General features: G+C 38.6%; 1 protein-coding gene across 4 annotated transcripts; it reads right to left on the bottom strand.

The window, feature by feature from the left end:
• Positions 1-4,130: 4,130 nt before the first annotated feature.
• LOC135582168 (protein argonaute 1B) lies at positions 4,131-14,829 on the bottom strand. 4 transcript variants are annotated; one of them, XM_065159516.1, is made up of 23 exons: positions 14,652-14,787; positions 12,318-12,982; positions 12,020-12,228; positions 11,779-11,928; positions 11,558-11,691; positions 10,729-10,838; positions 10,487-10,593; positions 10,242-10,380; positions 9,990-10,106; positions 8,970-9,077; positions 8,776-8,847; positions 6,696-6,818; positions 6,417-6,582; positions 6,157-6,278; positions 5,937-6,074; positions 5,690-5,832; positions 5,527-5,589; positions 5,390-5,453; positions 5,159-5,294; positions 4,948-5,021; positions 4,757-4,851; positions 4,641-4,672; positions 4,131-4,504 (listed from the first exon to the last, which is right to left on the bottom strand). In XM_065159516.1, the coding sequence occupies exons 2-23, from the start codon at positions 12,972-12,974 to the stop codon at positions 4,299-4,301; spliced, it is 3,165 nt and encodes a 1,054-aa protein (XP_065015588.1). In that variant the 5' UTR covers positions 12,975-12,982; positions 14,652-14,787; the 3' UTR covers positions 4,131-4,298. The 4 variants fall into 4 exon arrangements, with proteins under 4 accessions (XP_065015588.1, XP_065015589.1, XP_065015587.1 ...); XM_065159517.1 differs by having other exon boundaries at positions 9,990-10,380; positions 14,652-14,829; XM_065159515.1 differs by having other exon boundaries at positions 9,990-10,380; positions 14,619-14,728.
• Positions 14,830-18,770: the final 3,941 nt, after the last annotated feature.

The raw sequence follows: 18,770 nt of genomic DNA on the forward strand, positions 1-18,770 counted from the left end.
CTGGACACAGGAGCTACCACATGCTGCATAGATGAAGGCGCGATACCAAGGGAAGCACTGGAAAAGAATCCCTACCTGGTACATTTCAGCGGGATTACATCAAAGACAACAGCAGATAAGAAATTGAGAGGAGGAAGGATGGTGATAGGTGACAACTCCTTCAGAATCCCATACACTTGTGTGTTCCCTATGAAATTAGGGGATGACATACAGATGATAATCGGGTGCAATTTCATCCGCGCCATGCAAGGAGGAGTCAGAATTGAAGGAAATATGGTAACCTTCTATAAGAACCTGACTACTATTAACACCCTCCCATATGTTCCAGTTACAGCTGCTATAGAAGAACTAGAACTAGAAGAAGTAGACTACATTCAAATTCAGGAGCTGGTTCTATACTCAGCTGAACCTCAAAAGGACGAAGACAAACTCAGAGCACAGTTTGGAAGCCTAATCGAAAAATTAAAGGCCCAAGGGTACATTGGTGAAAATCCTCTTCAACACTGGAAGAAGAATGGGTTGATGTGTGAACTGGAGATCAAAAACCCAAACCTTACAATAGAGGACAAGCCATTAAAGCACCTCACACCTCAGGCCAAAGAATCCTTCTCTAGACATGTCAAAGCACTTCTGGACATTGGTGTGATCAGACCAAGTAAGAGCAGGCACAGGACAACAGCAATCATAGTCAACTCTGGCACAACAGTAGACCCAGTCACTGGCCAGGAAAGAAGGGGAAAGGAGAGAATGGTCTTTAACTACAGAAGACTAAATGACCTCACTGAAAAAGACCAGTACAGCTTGCCAGGGATAAACACCATACTAAGAAAGGTCAGCAACAGCAAGATATACTCCAAGTTTGACCTAAAATCTGGATTCCATCAGGTGGCAATGCACCCGGACTCCATAGAATGGACGGCTTTCTGGGTACCAGATGGACTATATGAATGGCTGGCAATGCCATTTGGGCTCAAAAATGCCCCTGCAATATTTCAGAGAAAGATGGATGCCTGCTTCAAAGGTACGGAACAATTTATAGCAGTCTATATAGACGACATCCTAGTATTCTCTGAAAATACAAAGGACCATGCTAAGCATCTTCATAAAATGCTAGAAATCTGTCAAAAAAATGGATTAGTATTGAGCCCGACAAAAATGAAGATTGCAGTCAAAGAAATAGAATTCCTAGGGGCAGTATTAGGAAACTCAAGGATTAAGCTGCAGCCCCACATAGTAAAAAAAATTACTGAGTTCAAAGAAGAAGACCTTACAATCAAAAGGGGTTTAAGGTCTTGGCTGGGGATTCTAAACTATGCAAGGAATTACATTCCAAATCTCGGTAAACTCCTAGGGCCTCTCTACTCGAAAACAAGCCCAACAGGAGAAAAGAGACTCAATGAACAGGACTGGAAGCTTATCAAGGAAGTCAAAAGCAAAGTCCAACAGCTTCCTGATCTAGAAGTACCACCCCCAGATTGCTATATAATCCTAGAAGTTGATGGATGCATGGAAGGATGGGGAGTAGTGTGTAAATGGAAAAATAAGAAAGGAGACCCAAGGAGCACAGAAAGAATCTGCGCCTATGCTAGCGGAAAATTCAGCCCCATCAAATCAGCTATTGATGCAGAATTACACGCAGTCCTGAAAACCCTTGAAGCCCTAAAGATTTACTATCTGGACAAAAGAGAGATCCTGATAAGAACGGACTGTCAAGCCATAATCAGCTTTTTCAACAAATCAGCTCAAAATAAACCGTCAAGAGTCCGATGGATGACATTCATTGATTATATCACCGGAAGTGGGGTTGAAGTCCAATTTGAACACATTGAAGGAACAAGTAACATCCTCACCGACTCCTTATCCAGATTAATCAATATTCTTTTAAATGCAGGATGGAAGGAAGAACAAAAGGACCAACTATCACTATTGGCGGAAGCAACCCAAGAACTCAAGGCCAAGCCCAACCCATAGACGGAAGCCTTTCTGAATCAAATAGCCTGCAAAATAATAGCCTCCTATTCCAGTACACTGATGAGCTCACCTGCCTTCAAAAAGGAAAGAAAAGGTTACTTAATGACGAAGACTCCACAAAAACACTCGGAATCTTACAGCAGAAGGCAGCAGAACAAGCAATCAATGCCTTACAACGATACAGAGACATCCACTCACTCAAAGTGGAAGAGTACCGGCGGCGAAGCTCAGGAAAAGACAACCGGTATAAAGACTGGCTACCAGCTGTCCTCCAGCAACAACAGCTGGAAAGAGCCCTGGCGCTTACAAAAGACACCACCTAAAGGACGCCAAACTTCAGCATCTAGGGACACGGTGGACCCCTAACTATGTTGAAATCATGCAAAACACCACCACCTAATGCAATAAGTTAGATAATCACGGGTTGAGCCTCGGGGAGCCGCCCAACAAAATAAGCTGGCACGCAGTATAGAGCGTACCTTCACTACTCAGTAGCACTTTTGAGCTGTGCCTCGGGGAGCCGCTCAAAATTTAAATAATTGTACCAGAGGGAATATAAAAGAGAAAGCGAGAAGAACGCGATGGGGCCCAATAAGTACCCGGTTCTATCCGCCTCTTCTATATAAACCTCTTAGTAGTTCTCTTGTAGAACAGGCAGTCGAACACTGATGTTCTACTTGAGCTCAAATTCCCCCCCCCCCCTCGATCTTTGTAAGAATCCTTTTATTCCTAAGTTCCTTATATATATCAGTTCTTAGAATGTATGTCTAAGTATTCCTTTTGTGTTCCTGTAAAATTATCTTCCTGTTTTGTGTTCCTGTTATAATTGTTCCTTTTAAAACCGATCCTGTTAATGGTATCAGAGGTGGTGGACTACCTCACCAGCCACGGTGTAAGGGCACTACCAGGGAGGAGGTACTCTACAGCAGACATACAAGGAAGAGACTGGGTCATCCGACCAACCCAAGTCTCAATACCAATGCAGCCTTCAGAAGCACAAAGCCGAAACTTATTAGATGGAAGGATATCTATCAACTTTGACAATTACAAAGCTGCATCTACATCAAGCCGAATCAACTACAATACTGCTGATGACGAGACGTTCAGCGATGAGGAAGAAATCCGGAGCCACACAATAGCTGTCATAATACAAACAGCAAGCAGCAAAGACAATGAGGCGGAAGGCCTGCAGAAAAACGTGAATTTTTATTTTCAGGATATTAACGCTTCAGAAGATGATGGGGAGATGCCATATCCCCAAAAATTTCAAGAGGAAATTATAGCAGCAGGACTTGAGGAAAATTGGGAAGTGGAATACCCACAATTAGCAAAACTCTCCCAACAAGTATATTCCTCCTCTGCCGTATCAAACTACAGACCACCTACAGACTCTACTATGAGGCCAGCAAACTGCCCCCCTGCCATTAACATAGAGTCAACCATCCAAAAGCCTACCTTTGAAGGATATACTAGACAGGTCAAATTAGAATGTATGTCTAAGTATTCCTTTTGTGTTCCTGTAATATATGAATATCAGGATTGTCTTCGGCCAACGGCGTTGTCCTTATCAGGATTGCGATGGATGATAGAAGATAAGATTACTAATATGTTAATTTACTAATATGTTGAGCCCATTATTCGAGATGCAAATGAGTAATCTTGTTCATGGAATCGGGAGAAACCATACGACATGCTTCAACAACAATCGTTTTTTATTAGCGACATTAAGCCTTGAGAACCCAATCTAAAATGTAGTTCATCAACGCTAATCGGTAAAGATTTGTGCACAGAGAGAGCCACATGCCTTGCGGTTGAGATACGCTTGGGAGACTGAAGAATTAAACATACCAACAGGTGCTATGCTGTGAGGCAATAGTACACTAACAATCTTGCTTGATTCTTTTTTGTTTTCTTCAATTGCATCATGTCACTTCTTCCTATAATTTGGTAAAACTACAGTGAGTTTACTACTATCAGAGCTCCACACCACTTTCCAAGGGAACATACCAACAGGTGCTATGCTGTGAGGCAATAGAACACTAACAATCTTGCTTGATTCTATTTTGTTTTCTTCAATTGCATCATGTCACTTCTTCCTATAATTTGGTAAAACTACAGTGAGTTTACTACTATCAGAGCCCCACACCACTTTCCAAGGGTTCATATCAAATCAGGACTTGCTTCATAAAAGGATTGCGGAAAAAGTTTCAACAAAGAGGGTCATAGTACCTGACTTGTGAATACCCATCAAGTTCAAGCCTACCACAGACAATAAACAGGAGCAGAGACAACATCAAGTGAGTAGTAGAAGCCACAACACACATGGTTCAACAGTAGAACATGACTTTCTTGACATTTTCTTTCAACGCTGGAAGGGGTCTAACAGCCGCACCACCTGGGACACGAGTGCTGCGTTGGGTAGGAGCTCCGCGTCCTACTGCCCCACTCACCATCGAACCACTGTCTGATGTCTCTGGCTCCATGTAAAATCGGGCACGGAATGCAGCCAGGTGCGCATAATATGCAGGTGGCACTGTCAAAACCATAAAATAGTTTGGTTAGGGATATATCATTTGCCCAAGTAATTTTAATGATTATGTAAATTGCTCATATACTGCTTAATGTATGAAAGAACAATGTTTTGAAAAGACTAGACAGGACGAGCATACCTATGGACACAGATCGAGTGCACCTTGCGTAGCTGCAAATATATCAAGACGCGTTGAGCAGACAACTCAAATCTGCAGTAGTAGCTAACCAGAACGTACAAAATGAAAGGTCTTACGTGTAACAAAGGTTGTTTGTTAGGGTTTGCAATGCGTCAGCCGTGAATTTGTTCTCATCCCATAAGACATGGTAATGAGCAGGTCGGCTTGTGCCCTATGAATGTGACATAATCAGATTGTAACCAATTACCAAGCAGATCAGTGAATTGGAAAATCATGCAGGCAGAACAAATGCTGCAGGAGAGTATACCTGAATGCCAGCATGACTGCACAAGTAAAAATCAAACTCAGTTGGATGACAGATCTTAGAGTCAACTACAGTACCTACATATTCCAACATCAAACCAGCTCACAGTTAATTCTCATGCATCTTGATAAAATTTAAGAACATTAAAATAGCAAGAAAGATGTGTAATAATGGGCGAATCAAATATCTGTATCAAGCATTCTAAGAAACTAACCAGGCAGAATATTTCCGCTCTTGTCAATTGAGTGGTGATCATTATGATTATTCGCAAACAACCTAGTGTGATGACGTTTCTGAACCACTATGAAAGTTACTGGTGGCTGATAATTTGGCTCCAGCGAGGCGCACGCCTGAAGAGAGTCAAAGTGAAATTAAAAAAAAAATTGAGTAAATTGATAAGCAAAACTAGAAAAATCTGAAGATGGTAATGTATTAAACATTGAACCTTTCTGATTGCATCAAGTTCATAAAGTAAAACTTGATAGAATTGCCCCTCACTAACTCCATCCCTGCAAAGAGAAACATCATTAATCATCAAGACAGTTTAAAACAATCAAAATAGACAACTCTGTTTAGTCACACCTGTAAAATATAATTCTTTGAGGCTTCTGTCCAGTAGCTTTTTTGAAGGAAATAAGTAGTTCCCTGCAAATCCTTCAAAGTCAGATAAATTTCTTGATGCAGCTATATAGTGAAAAGTTACAGCCATCAGTCCTCAATGGTAAAAAAAAGACCACAAACATACTTTATCATCCCACCAGTCACTGTTCCACGCTGAGGATCTTGCCAGACTTTAAACAGATCCTGTATCAACTCTTGCCGATGAAGCTGAGCAGAAACCAAACCAGCATACTTTGTTACCTCAGGCCAGTCTTGAGAAGCAACAACCTGAAAAAAATACAGAACTAAATGATAAGCATCCATCAAAGTCAAAATCACAGCCTAAAACAGAAGCATGTCATTTGCATTCACATAAAGGACTATCATCTTACAGCTGCGATAGAGGGGCTAGAGTCTTCGCCGGGATGAGGATGTGTTACATCAGCACCAAATATAATTGTAGGCCTGTCACTAACAAGGGGTATGCGCCTACTCAAGGCATCCATAAGAACCGTATTCCTACCACCAACCTGTCCATTTTAACACTCATGTCAAGTTCAGAGAAACCAAGAAATGGAAAAAGATCTATACTCAACGTCAGTCTTAACCAACCTTCACATTTATCTTGAGAGCAACATTTGCCAGATACTGTTTGCTCATTCTAAAAACATGTTTAGTCAAACAGCACTGTGAAATCAGTCCAAGCTCTGTCTCACAAATTCGCTTTAGATCACCTACACAAATAATGATACCAAACAAACTGAAAGAAAAGTAGAGAGACAATATAGAGCTCAAGTAGAGAGGAACTAGATATTATACAGGTGCCATAAGCTGAAAAATATGAAAACTAAGTGCTCAAAGAAGACTCCTACCATAAAGAGAACCATTATTGTCAGGCAATATCACAATAAGCAAATCAAGTTCTTTGCCATGGGGTTGGAGTAAGCTCATCGCATCATGGTACTGTGCTTTTAAAGCTCGTTCCACCTGGTCTGGCCTCGCGCTCAAAGGAGGAAGCACCGGTTCAAGTGAAAAATCCTGCACTAGTTTAGACAACAAAGTTAAAAGTGCCATTGTTAACATAATCTCAGAAGCAAATGAGAAAGATATTTAAAACATGAACAACTCCTAAGAAAATATGTAAGGCATACCATTCCAGATGTCTGGCACATGAGTGCAAGCTCGTGACAAAATTCACGGGCAACTCTCTCTTGGACATTCCGTGCAAAATTTATACATGTCCAGTTGTTTACTCTCCCACCATTCACCATTTTCTAGATTACAAGCGTTAGCAAAGTGAAAGGTTACACAATAATAAGAAGATACCAGGGAGTAAAATGATATGCTAAATTTCTCAATGATAGCTGTCATAACTGCAATGATATATGATGCATTATGAAACAATACAGTTCAGCACTAGAGAAATTTTAGGTGAACAGATCAGGGGATGGAAACACAGTTTAGTCTAGCATTGGTAAGGATGGATTATGGATGAGAAATTAGAGCCATGAAAGACAGGATGGGTCTTGAAACCTGAAAGTATAATTTAAATTTTATACGAGGAAGCCTCTGAATAGGAAATCAAACAATAACTGCACCGAAGTCCAAGATAGACAATTCATAGAAGCAATTAGTTGTGTTAAGTAGTATGGCTTACAATAATTTGCAATTTTTTTCAGGACTGTATAACATAAAGAACACAAGAGTTCTCTGATTATGCATTTGCTATTGATAAGCTAAAATATAGTATATACCCTGAGAGGGCATTCAGGGTAATTTTGCATTTTACATTATCACATGATCAAGAAATATATGCCCTTTTCAAGGAGTGAAAAGAATTTTAAATTTTGCAGATATACATATGAAACAACCCCTTTCTACTTTTTCCAGACTTGATATATAGCAAATTTCAGCAAAATCTTCCAATCTCAAGGCCACAACCTTCAGCAGAACTTTCAACAGTTAGGGACAACCTCTAAAGCATTCATACTACAAATCCAACTCTTCAATCTGTGTAATGATTTGGAGCTTCTGCAATTCAATTATATGTTTGGAATAAAATGCCATATTCCTGAAACCATGTGAAGCATACCATCAAAAATAGTCTGAAGTGTGCTACCAATAAATTTGGAGTATTATTTTCAGTTAAAGATTACCGCAATGCTTGAAAGTCAACTCAACCAAGGGCTTCTAATAAGGTTTGAGGTAGCATAGAGTATAAAATGTATAAGCCAGGACACTCATCATTTTGTTCTGACATCTTCATAGCCACTCAAGTTCGTCAATTAAACATGCAAAATAACACTACCAATTATCAATTTGGAAAATATGCAATTACCCACTAAATTAAGATTATCCAGCACAAGTATAAAATATATATCAGAATTCCTACAACCAGAGATCAATCAAGAAGATAGTTGTTTGCATTTCATATTACACAATCACTTGAAGACAGCAGAAAACACTGCCAAGCACTATTATCCTAATTAAAACCACATGCCATCCACGTAATCAAGACAGGACAGAAATGGATAGAAAGTGACAATAGGCTAATAAGAGTAGTTGACAATTCCGACAATCTTTACCTGATTGTCACTCTGAATACTGATGAAATGATCAAGTACCATCAAATAAAGACCTTTTTACCCCCATGAGAATTGCCTAGATGATACCTACCCTTGGGCTCAACAATTCCAAGTGCCTTATTACCTTTTTATCCTAACGATAGCCCTAACATGCACAAAGTTAGAAAACATGGATAAGCTTAAGCATCCATGAAGGACTCAGGTCCAGAATGCACCAACATTTTGTTAAGACCACAGCATAGAGTTGGAGGAATAAGCAATGCCACTGCTTTGACGGATAGGCCGTGATAAGAAAAGCTAAAGATAACCAAGTACTTACTTGACATAGCCCCTAGTTCAAAGATTTAAATTACCCATCAGAGATATAATCAATAACTAGCACACTCTGACTCATATTTCCATTGAGGTTGGCCGTCCAGCTCAGATAGTGTGACACATCAGAGTTTCGATGTGCATCAGACTTGAGCAGAACTCAAGACAAAGCTTGAGCTGAAGCATGAAAAGATAGCGCACTCATAAAACTAGAACTAGAAGAACATATTTATGTTAGTGGATGCAAGTGACAAAACCATACTGCAGTATTATTATGTAGAAGCATCAAAGATATAATAACTTCAATTAATATATGTAATGTCTCAGGTGGTACCTTATTCATCATATTCCACTGGCCGATTCTTGGCAGGCAATCCTTCTCTCTGCCAGTATCATGATATTTAAGCTGCAAAAACAAAAGTTGAGATCAACATTTTAAACAGTGTACTTCAATGAGACAACAGGAACCTACTGTTATTTATAAAATCAAAGGCGACCACAAAACAAAACTGATCTCCAGTCACATACCCATGGTGCAGGTAAAATACGTGCCTCAACTGATGCGAGTTTCTCACTGATTTTGATACCAAATTCTCTAGCATAAGGATCTTCATGGTAAGCATTGTGATGAACCGTCTAAAGAGCAAAAAGAATATATTAGAAAGATAGACATATTGCATCAAAGCAAACTAATGGCTGTGTTAGATACAGTCATAGGTTGTTTCCTAATTGTATATAATCCCATGTTAGAAACTAACACGAGAGGCATTAGGATTAATTTATGTCAACACAGGCATTCTGTAGAACTAAACGGGTATTCTATATTATTAAACTAATATGAATTATAGCAGAAAATGCAATTCAAAAAATCAACTACATGTACAAAGGGCAACCACAAGTAAAAGGTGGCAAATTTCCTAAAACTAGAGTGAAGATACTAGGGCATGTGAAGAAAATACATCTGTATTATGCAACATGTAATCATTTAATAAGGAAATTTTCATCATGTAGAATACATATGATATGCCAGACGTGCTGCCACACTGGTTGTGGTTTTTTATGCTCAACAAGTAGACCACTAAAATCCTCCTAAACCTACTTAAAGATTCAAAAACTGGCCGTCCAAATTCTAAAATTATAATTTCTTATAACAAGTCATATATAAATAAAAAAAACAGTCTGAGTGGGTCCCCATTGGCATTTTCTATATTCACGATGATTTTTTTATAGCATATCATTCCAACTCATGCAAAAATTAGAAAAGAAATAGATAAAAGCTAGAACCTTATTTAAAATACAGTAATTAACAGATAAAGGCCGGGATAAAATACTGACATATTGCATGTAAAGTGCAAAGAGAACGTATAATATGGCATCATAGCAATGGTCCACATTTATAATGGTTATCTCACTTATAAGAACACATCATTCCAATGCATGCACTATAGAACTAGAATGCTAAATTCAACAACCAGAACCACCAAAATATAGCAAAGAAATCATTTATAGGACTGAAGGCTATTATTGATGAAGTTAAACCAAATGTACCTGCAGAATGTCAAGCTCCCGTTCTTGAGGGCGCTGGCATGTCACCTTCAGAAGAGCAGTTATTTGTCTCTCGTTCAATCTTTTGGAATATCTTTGGCCTTCCACAATTTTACAGACCTTAAACCATATAAAAAAATCAGCACATATAATCTTAGTTATTTTGTTGTAAATGCTTTTGTAGTCAATAAACCTAAAGGGGATATTAATCAAGAAAATCATGATCCACAATAGCAGATAATAAGGTGTTCTCACCTCCATCGGTAGATAATTTGGCCTTTGCTGGTTGCCAACTTGTAGGCAGGGGAGATTGGTATGCTGGATGGTAAAACCATATGTTTCTTGAAAATATTGAACAACAGATTTCATTGTTCCTCTTTCATCGACTGGGAAACTATTGTTACCATATGTCAGTGTACACGAATCATGTTAACATCATGAACTCCAGTAGTGAATAAAAAAGAAAGCCAAGCAACTGATCAAAATGAGTAGTCACATACGTAAGCTCTCTAGTTGCTTGTGATGTTAAACCAGAAATGCGATATTTTCTGCGCATATTCCCACGATGAGTAACCTCAACCTTTACTCCCCTTAAAGCCTTCTTGATCTGAAATATATACACAGTCAAACATATATGAGATACAACAGATACAAAAGGAAACAAAACTGTCATGGTCTTCCACACCTATCATGTGAAAGTATAACAGAAAGGAGACAATTTTGCGAAGTACTGAATACATACCTTCACCCGATCAGCATCGGAGAGCGGTCTTGCTCGGACATCCCTACTTAAAAGTTGGGTGACAAAGTCAATGACAGGCAGGGGCTCAATGAAGGCGGTAGAAGACATGTCTGCACAAAAAGAAAAATTAAGCATATATGTAATTCAAACATGAGGGTGCAACCTCAGTATTAGCAGGAATCAACCCTAGCTTGATTTGTCATTCATGAAATATGCACCATGCATCAATTAAAAACTCTCAGATAGACATGCCCAGCAACAAAAAATAACCAAATGAGTACAATGACCATAAGCAATAACAAAAGCTATATGCGATATCTAGCTCATCATAGGGTGACAAAGTCAATGACAGGCAGGGGCTCATTGAAGGAAGTAGAAGACATGTCCGCACAAAGAGAAAAATTAAGCATATATGTACTTCAAACATGAGGGTGCAGAGTCAGTATTAGCAGGAATTAACCCTAGCTATTGATTTGTCATTCATGAAATATGCACCATTTATCAATTAAAAACTCTCAGATAGACATGCCCAGCATCAAAAAATAACCAAACGAATACAATAACCATAAGCAATAACAAAAGCCATATGCAATATCTAGCTCAACATAGATCTGCCCAAGCATGTCGAAAGGAACCACAACATCAGGTGACCCTCACATTCAACATCAAACAAAAATCCAGGTTATTTAAAATGGAACTAATTTTGTTGAATCAGAACTTTTCTCAAATATTTTTAGCAGTGGTTCCTTCAGTTTGATATCAAAAGCAAACAGGATTAAATTGACAAAGGCAGACATGCACACAAATCGAGAAAGAAAGATGTCACTACCGATATTTAGTGACAGGCCCATTTGTGTTGGCCTAATACTCTGATAAAACCCCCGCCAGCTTTCTAATCCATCGCCAAGTGGCTGCCTTCTCCCAAGGTCAGGGGAATAAAACGATCGACCAATGGGAAAGTACCTACAACACGTCAAAGGGGATTAATACTCTGATAAATTTTGATAAAAGAAAGAATAAATGGCTTGGTGGAGACGTATTGACCCTTACCTTGTGGTAGGCAGTTCACGTAGCACAATATCAAGAACCTGTAGGGCTTCTTGGGGAGCATCAGCCTGTCGACCGGATAAAAACATATCAAGGTGGTGAAGATCCACACGGGCAGCCAACTTAATAACAACTCTAAATGTTCTTTGCCTCCTACAAAACAGAGATTTTTCATGAATCTTTTTCCAGAAAAATGACACCAAAATTATGTCTTGGAAAGAGGTAAAGGTTCCCATGAAAGGACCTCTCTGTGCCTGAACCATCATCTTCATCAACTAGAAGGATTTGAAACTCTCTAGAAGTAAATGGCAGTGGTCCGGCTGTGTAAAGACTTTTCCTGCCATCATAAGCTGGAAGCCGCCCTCCTAAATAAGACTCTCTATGCAGTTTGACTAGCTGCTCCATCACAGCACGATTGACACCACGTGATGTAACTTCTGGTATGATGGACACCTGTGGTTAAGTACTCATATATAATGAAATATTAGGAATACAATCAATATGTGTGATAAATTGAAGTATACTGAACAGGTAAAACTAACATCATATTGGTGAAGGTCTTTATCAGGTAACTCAGCAAAGAAATGGTTTGCCTTGACCACACATTTAACACCGTAGCTCCCTTTTCCAGGACGCAACGGAAACCTTAAAGACTTGCTGGATGGAGCTACAGGAACCACAGGTTGTATTGTTTGACTTGCAGTTTCACCCTCAATAGAGAGCTGCTGAAACTGTTGTTGGATAAAGGAAGCCTCTGACTGCTGTGATGAACTCGCTTGTGATGATGCTTGGTGCAGATCGGGAGCCAGTGGCCTCGATGGACCTGCAGCTGAAGGACCAGCCACACGCCCAGTAGTCATGCTGCCACTGCTTCGGCGTCCGTAGTGTTGATGTGGAATTCCTCCTCTTGGTTGAGCCAAACCCTGGCCTTCATACCCTGGAGATGGTCCACGTGATTGTTGTGGTGCTGAACCCCCATGAGGCTGTCCACTCCCCCTTCCCTGATAATAACTCCCAAAACCACGACTTTGCTGACCATGCTGAACCCAGCCACGTCCAGCACCACGTCCTTGTTGTTGCATTGCCGGAGCCCTTTCAAGTGGGCGCTGGGGCCCAGCTCGCCCACTTCTGCCACTGCTCTCTTGAGATTCTGAACTCTCCCCAGCAGAAGGAAGTTCAGTCCTGCGTTTCCTTACCATGTTGGCAACTGGACAAGAATGTAAAGATCAAGTTATTATCAAATAGAGGAAGAAATTAAATAAAGCAATCCTATCAGGTATCAGCATCATCTATACTTCAGCTGAACAAACAAGGGGAAATGTTCTCTAAACAGGTACTTTCCTCATCAGTCATGAGATGCAAATCCATCAGAACACGAACAAAAAAGAAAACAGAATGTTTACTCAATTTGTTTTCAGAATCAGAAATATGCAAGAGTCAATGAATACGCAGAATCCAAACTGATGGGAATCGCAGAAGACATCATTACCAAAAGACTCATAGCATAAGATCTAACATTGTAACAATAAACAATAGATGTGGACAGACAAAATGATATTACCTAGATAAGTGAAGAATCAGAAACATCATCATAGACAGTGTTTTCACAGAAGAGAGTAAAATGTTTCTGCTGTAATATTAGGTTAAAATATTCACAGATAAAACAGCAGATTCACAGGAAATGAATCTTCCATTGAAATAAAGCTTGACTACCCAAAAGATCATGCAAAATTTTCACAAAGATAATGGCTACACTGAATCACACAAAAATCTATGCTAGATAAGGAAATAACATATAAAAAGTTCAGCCAAATTTAAACAGATAATATGAAAATTAATCGTCAAAGTAAAATTCCTAAGCTTGTAATCGACCACACTATAATTGCAACAAAAATAGGTAGGAAGACATCCAACATAATAGCTGTGGCTTTTGGCCCTGCTATGTTTGCCTTCTTCTTTTTTCTTTCTGGACAAATTTGGAATGGCGTTTTTCTGGTATTTACACAGATTTGAATATTATGGAAATAAAAATTCTTTCCGCAGTCACGACTCTTTAATTGCACAAAGGTCAACTCGGTTTCCTTATGAACAATCATTGGCTGCATCGTTTTTAAGTAAAAAATATCCAAGTAATACAGTATGATTCCGAAACAATCATTAATAAGCTTCAAAAAGAAGAAAGACCTCGAGTATCTACTTAACAAACTCGAACTACCAAATTTATTAGAGAGAGAAAAAGGAAGAGCTTCAACCAAAAATACCGCTACATAACTCTCAAAACGAACATTAAACGACATCACACCTACATTTCCAGTAACATACAATAGAAAGAAATGGTATAGAGAACAATCTACGCTACAACTAAAATCAACCAGATCACGGAACCTCAGAATCGTATACGGAAAAGCATAAGATCGCTAATCCATGACAGGGAAACGATCAGCTCCTATTAACACTGACCAAACCAAAAACCCAAACCAAAGCAAGGAAAAACCATCGAAAGCGAAATAAGTAGGTAAACAGAATCTCGAAATCGTAAACAAAAACATTGTACGGAAGTCGACAGTCATGAGTCGAGAACCCCGCATATCGGCCGCTTCTGATGCCAAGATCCGCCGTGAGAAAGCGAACATAAACAAAGCACAGCACATGCTCTTACTCTAAATATCTAAACTGCGTGAACAACAGTTCAGATCGCCGTATGATCCTTGAGAATCACCACAGAAGAGTTCGGTCTAAGATCCTTAACTCACAAGCTAACAAACGAGACCAAAGATCGAAAAGACAAACGAGAAGCATGGATGAGCACAGGCATTTGGACAAGATGGGAAGGAAGCAACTACCAAATAAACCAAATCATTCAGTTCTCCAGTTACCGTGATCGGAGGACCAGACGACGGGATAGCAGATCTGCTTGTCGCCTCCGAACACCGCCTCGGAGACGCCCTTTCTCTCTATTTGTTGTATGCACAGAGGAAGAGGAGTGGGCAAGGAAAAGTAAGGAGTAAAGAGGAGGACGAATCTGCACGCGAGAAGACGCCGAGAAAATGGCAACGCCGATAAAAGGCGTCGAGTACGGCCTCTAAACGAGACGTTAGGGCGAGGCGAGTGATCGAGTCGCGCAACGACAACATGCACGGAATTGTGTGGAGTCTTTTACGTGTCGAAATATTATTGGGAACCGGTGGTGGCACCGAACGCAATCGACGACTATGGTTGGATGATCACCAAACGGATGGGTCCGGCTTGCGATCAGTCAGTAGCCTTGCGCCTGGGCAACGCAAAGGGCCACGCGGAGACCACCTGCTTACATTGTGACGACGCAGGTGATACAACGGGTACAGCTATAAACTGGTCGAAAAACTCTTTTCGTTCCAACTGATCTAACGGTGGAGGATGACAGAGAAAGTGGGACCCGAGATAAATCACCTCACGAGCAGTCGAAACGTGTAACTATGACGGGGCCCCACCGTTCCAGGCAACAACTTTTCCTCCGATTGTTACAAGCGGTGTCCAGTTGCAGACACGTGTACGGTAGGAAAAGCAGAACTTTCATCCCATGTGATGTGATGTAACAAATAATGTGATATACCAGATGCTAAGACACTAAAATAAGGATTAGACGTATGATTCGGCCACAATGTCTTGACTTCCTATCTAATCTAATTCATTGTACTTTGCACTGTTGTACAAATCCCATATACTACTGTATGATGCATGATTATTGTAAGACTCGTTAAGCCATCAATTTTGGTAGGCTTGATCGCATACATGTATTAGACCAAGCGATGTATATAGTGAATTTAGTTTTTTTTATTTTTTTTCGATCTAGTAATTCTTAGTCGTATAGTTAATTAATAAAAAATTGTGATCATTATGTATCTTTTCATAATAATATTATCTCGCATGATTTTGATAGTCCTATGCAACTTCATGTGTTGGTAACTGTTCTTAAAGAGAAATATAATTTGGATTACATCGTATTCTACGACTTAAAGATTGCCATAAATATTTATCAAGTATAGTATATATAATTAATTGGATGTATTTCTCAAAAGGTATATTTATAATTAGACACAATATATTTCAATAAATTTATCATATAAACAATATATGAAACAACAACATGCTACACGAATAAAAAAGACTGTGAAGATATTTAACATGCTCTTATTTTAACTAAGATTCATAAATAATCGGAACAGTATGGTGTATTATTAGAGGTGAGCGATGGATTGACGTGTAATATATGGAAATGTCTTCCATGGTCTACCTTTTACATCATCTTTCTTCTTCAATAGTAGAAAGCATGATTCTAAATCATGGTCGATTAGTCAAAATCTAGAGACGGTTGGCTCTGTTTTCTTTTTCCTAAAAGCTATCATTGATTAAGAGACTACAAGTCAATCAGTGTATGTGGCACATTGCAAGCTACGAAAGGAGGATGTCATTGTTCTCTCGGTCACCAGCAAGAGAAGCTTATTTAGATTTCTGGGTTCCTCGGTAAAGCTGTAGCATTAGCAATAATAATAATATTATTATTATAGATATATTAAACCTATTAGGAATTATTTTACTGATGAATTATTATCCCCATCTTAAACTAAGGATAAAGATGTTATTACATGTAAATAAGCAAGAGGAACGCTGAGGTGGAAATGGGGTGGAGGTGGGCGGCAGGCCTCGACGGTCGAGCCGGCCGGGCGGGTCCATCACCAACAATTGCGGTGACCCATCATCACATGTCTGCTTTGATTTGGACCCGACGATGACCCCTGCTCCCCTGGACCATCATTTTGACCGCATCACCACCATCCATTTTGTCCCCCACACTCACTCCGCCCAAATTTTCTCTTTCACGATGGCGCACAAATAAACATCATATTGCCTTCGGATTTTCTCCTCTCTCTCTCTCTCTCTCTCTCTATATATATATATATATATTATTTTTTCTGGGTGTTTACGTCGCCTTGGGAGACGGGTCAGGCTCACCTGTCTCCACCACGACATCAAACAGGGAAGAGGGCTGGTAGTGGTTCGGAGGACGCGCGGTGCGAGAGGCCGACCCGCGTTTTGTGGCTCGACGTGACGCAGGAGCGGTACGGCGTCAGCCGGGTGGTTCGAGGGGTCCCGCGGTAACGGAATCTCTCGGTGACTGTAACGGGAAGGAAGGTTTCGACGCGGGAAGGAGGAGCGAAGTAGCGGGGCGAGAAAATGGGGCGACGGGTGGGAGGAGGTCGCCGTTGGAGAATCGCCTCGGTCAACCAGTGGTTCAAGCTTCCGCCCCGCCGGTACGAAGGTTCTCGAACCGCCCCGCACCAGGAGTAGTCTTCCTCGTTCTCTATGCACCAACGTGGCATAGAAATTTCTATGCGAGACACAAACTGCACTTCCGGTTCTAATTTTGGGAACCGACACCGTACAGGATCATTCTAGAACCGGAACAGCGATTCCGATTTCACTTTCGGTTCAAATAATTTCTTTTTTAAAAATTTAAATTTATATAATTTAAAATAAAAAAGTATGTATTTTTTTAATTATCGAACCATTTAAATTGGGTTCTGATTCGCACCGAGCCATAATCAAAACTAAATTTTATATAAAAATATATAATTTATATATAAAAATATATAATAAAATTTAATATTATATATATTGATATTTATAGCGAGGTTATTATTCTCAAATACCGTTTTATTGTACATGGTTGTGGTACACGATATGTTAGGTTTTGATATTGTATATATAGACTCACCAAATAAATAATAATAATATTTCTATAGTATTTCAACAATTACTGTTCGTGATCAAATCCTTTTCTATAATGCTGATTTCAATGATCGACATGTATAATGGAATCATCTTTTATGATGATGGTATATTTCGTAATGAAAACGAGGAGGGCAATCGATTGATGTAGAGTTTCTTTTTAGATGATGGATATAGAATATTGACAGTCTCTCCAGTGTTATACCAATAGCACCCTCTCTCTTTAATATCTTTCCCTAGAAAAATCTTGCAACTTAACTCTCATTATTATATGAATGAAAATGCATATATATCCTTACAAAGATAGGAAAATAATGTGATACATCAGTAGGATGTTTGAATATAATATATTTGGTCATTGCAATATATATATATATGTGTGTGAATTAAAGCCATTGATATAAAATACTGATACGCAAGTCAGTGATGGTAGGCTCGTATAGCCCTTGTAAATATAATTAAAATCATGATGTGAGATATATCATCACTTAAGGATTTGATGTTGTTATCAATTATCAACATCATTCAAAACTAAATGTTCGATACAGTTTTATGACCCTTTTTTTAAAATTATTTTCTAGTTCCTGTATCGCTTACTTTTAGTTAATGTTCTCATATATCACATGTTAAGAATAGATAGAACTATGCCACATGTTAATATTTAATTGATAATTTTATACAATATACTTGAAATGTTCATTGAACTTTCGATGCATGCTTTAAATACAAATTGACGTTAGGTAATATTTTTATAAATTATATTTGGCTGGATGCTATATTGTGAATGTTCAAATGTTGATGCTACATTAAGATATTATTAATATTTTAATATTTATAGAATGCTAATATAATTTTTAAAATTCTTAAAATACCTTATGATATTATATAAAATAATAATATTACAAACATGACTTAGTGAAAAATAACATGAATTATATTTTTTATAAGGTAAATTTTTATTTATTTATTATTTTTAAAAATTATATTTATTTCTATGATTATATTTTTATTTATTATATATCTAGGCAATACGAAATATTTTTATAAAATTATATGCTTTCATTTATTTATTTTCTTAATTACTTATTAATTTAATTAAAAATATTTTTATTTTTTGAATAAATATGAAAATATTAGAATGATTTGTCACATGTTATTCAATAGACTTTTGAGATACGATTTTACTAAACTAACTCTTATATCAATATATATTTAAAATATAATTG

Source organism: Musa acuminata, chromosome BXJ3-7 (assembly GCF_036884655.1).
Source record: "Musa acuminata AAA Group cultivar baxijiao chromosome BXJ3-7, Cavendish_Baxijiao_AAA, whole genome shotgun sequence".
Classification (NCBI taxonomy): Eukaryota; Viridiplantae; Streptophyta; class Magnoliopsida; order Zingiberales; family Musaceae; genus Musa; species Musa acuminata.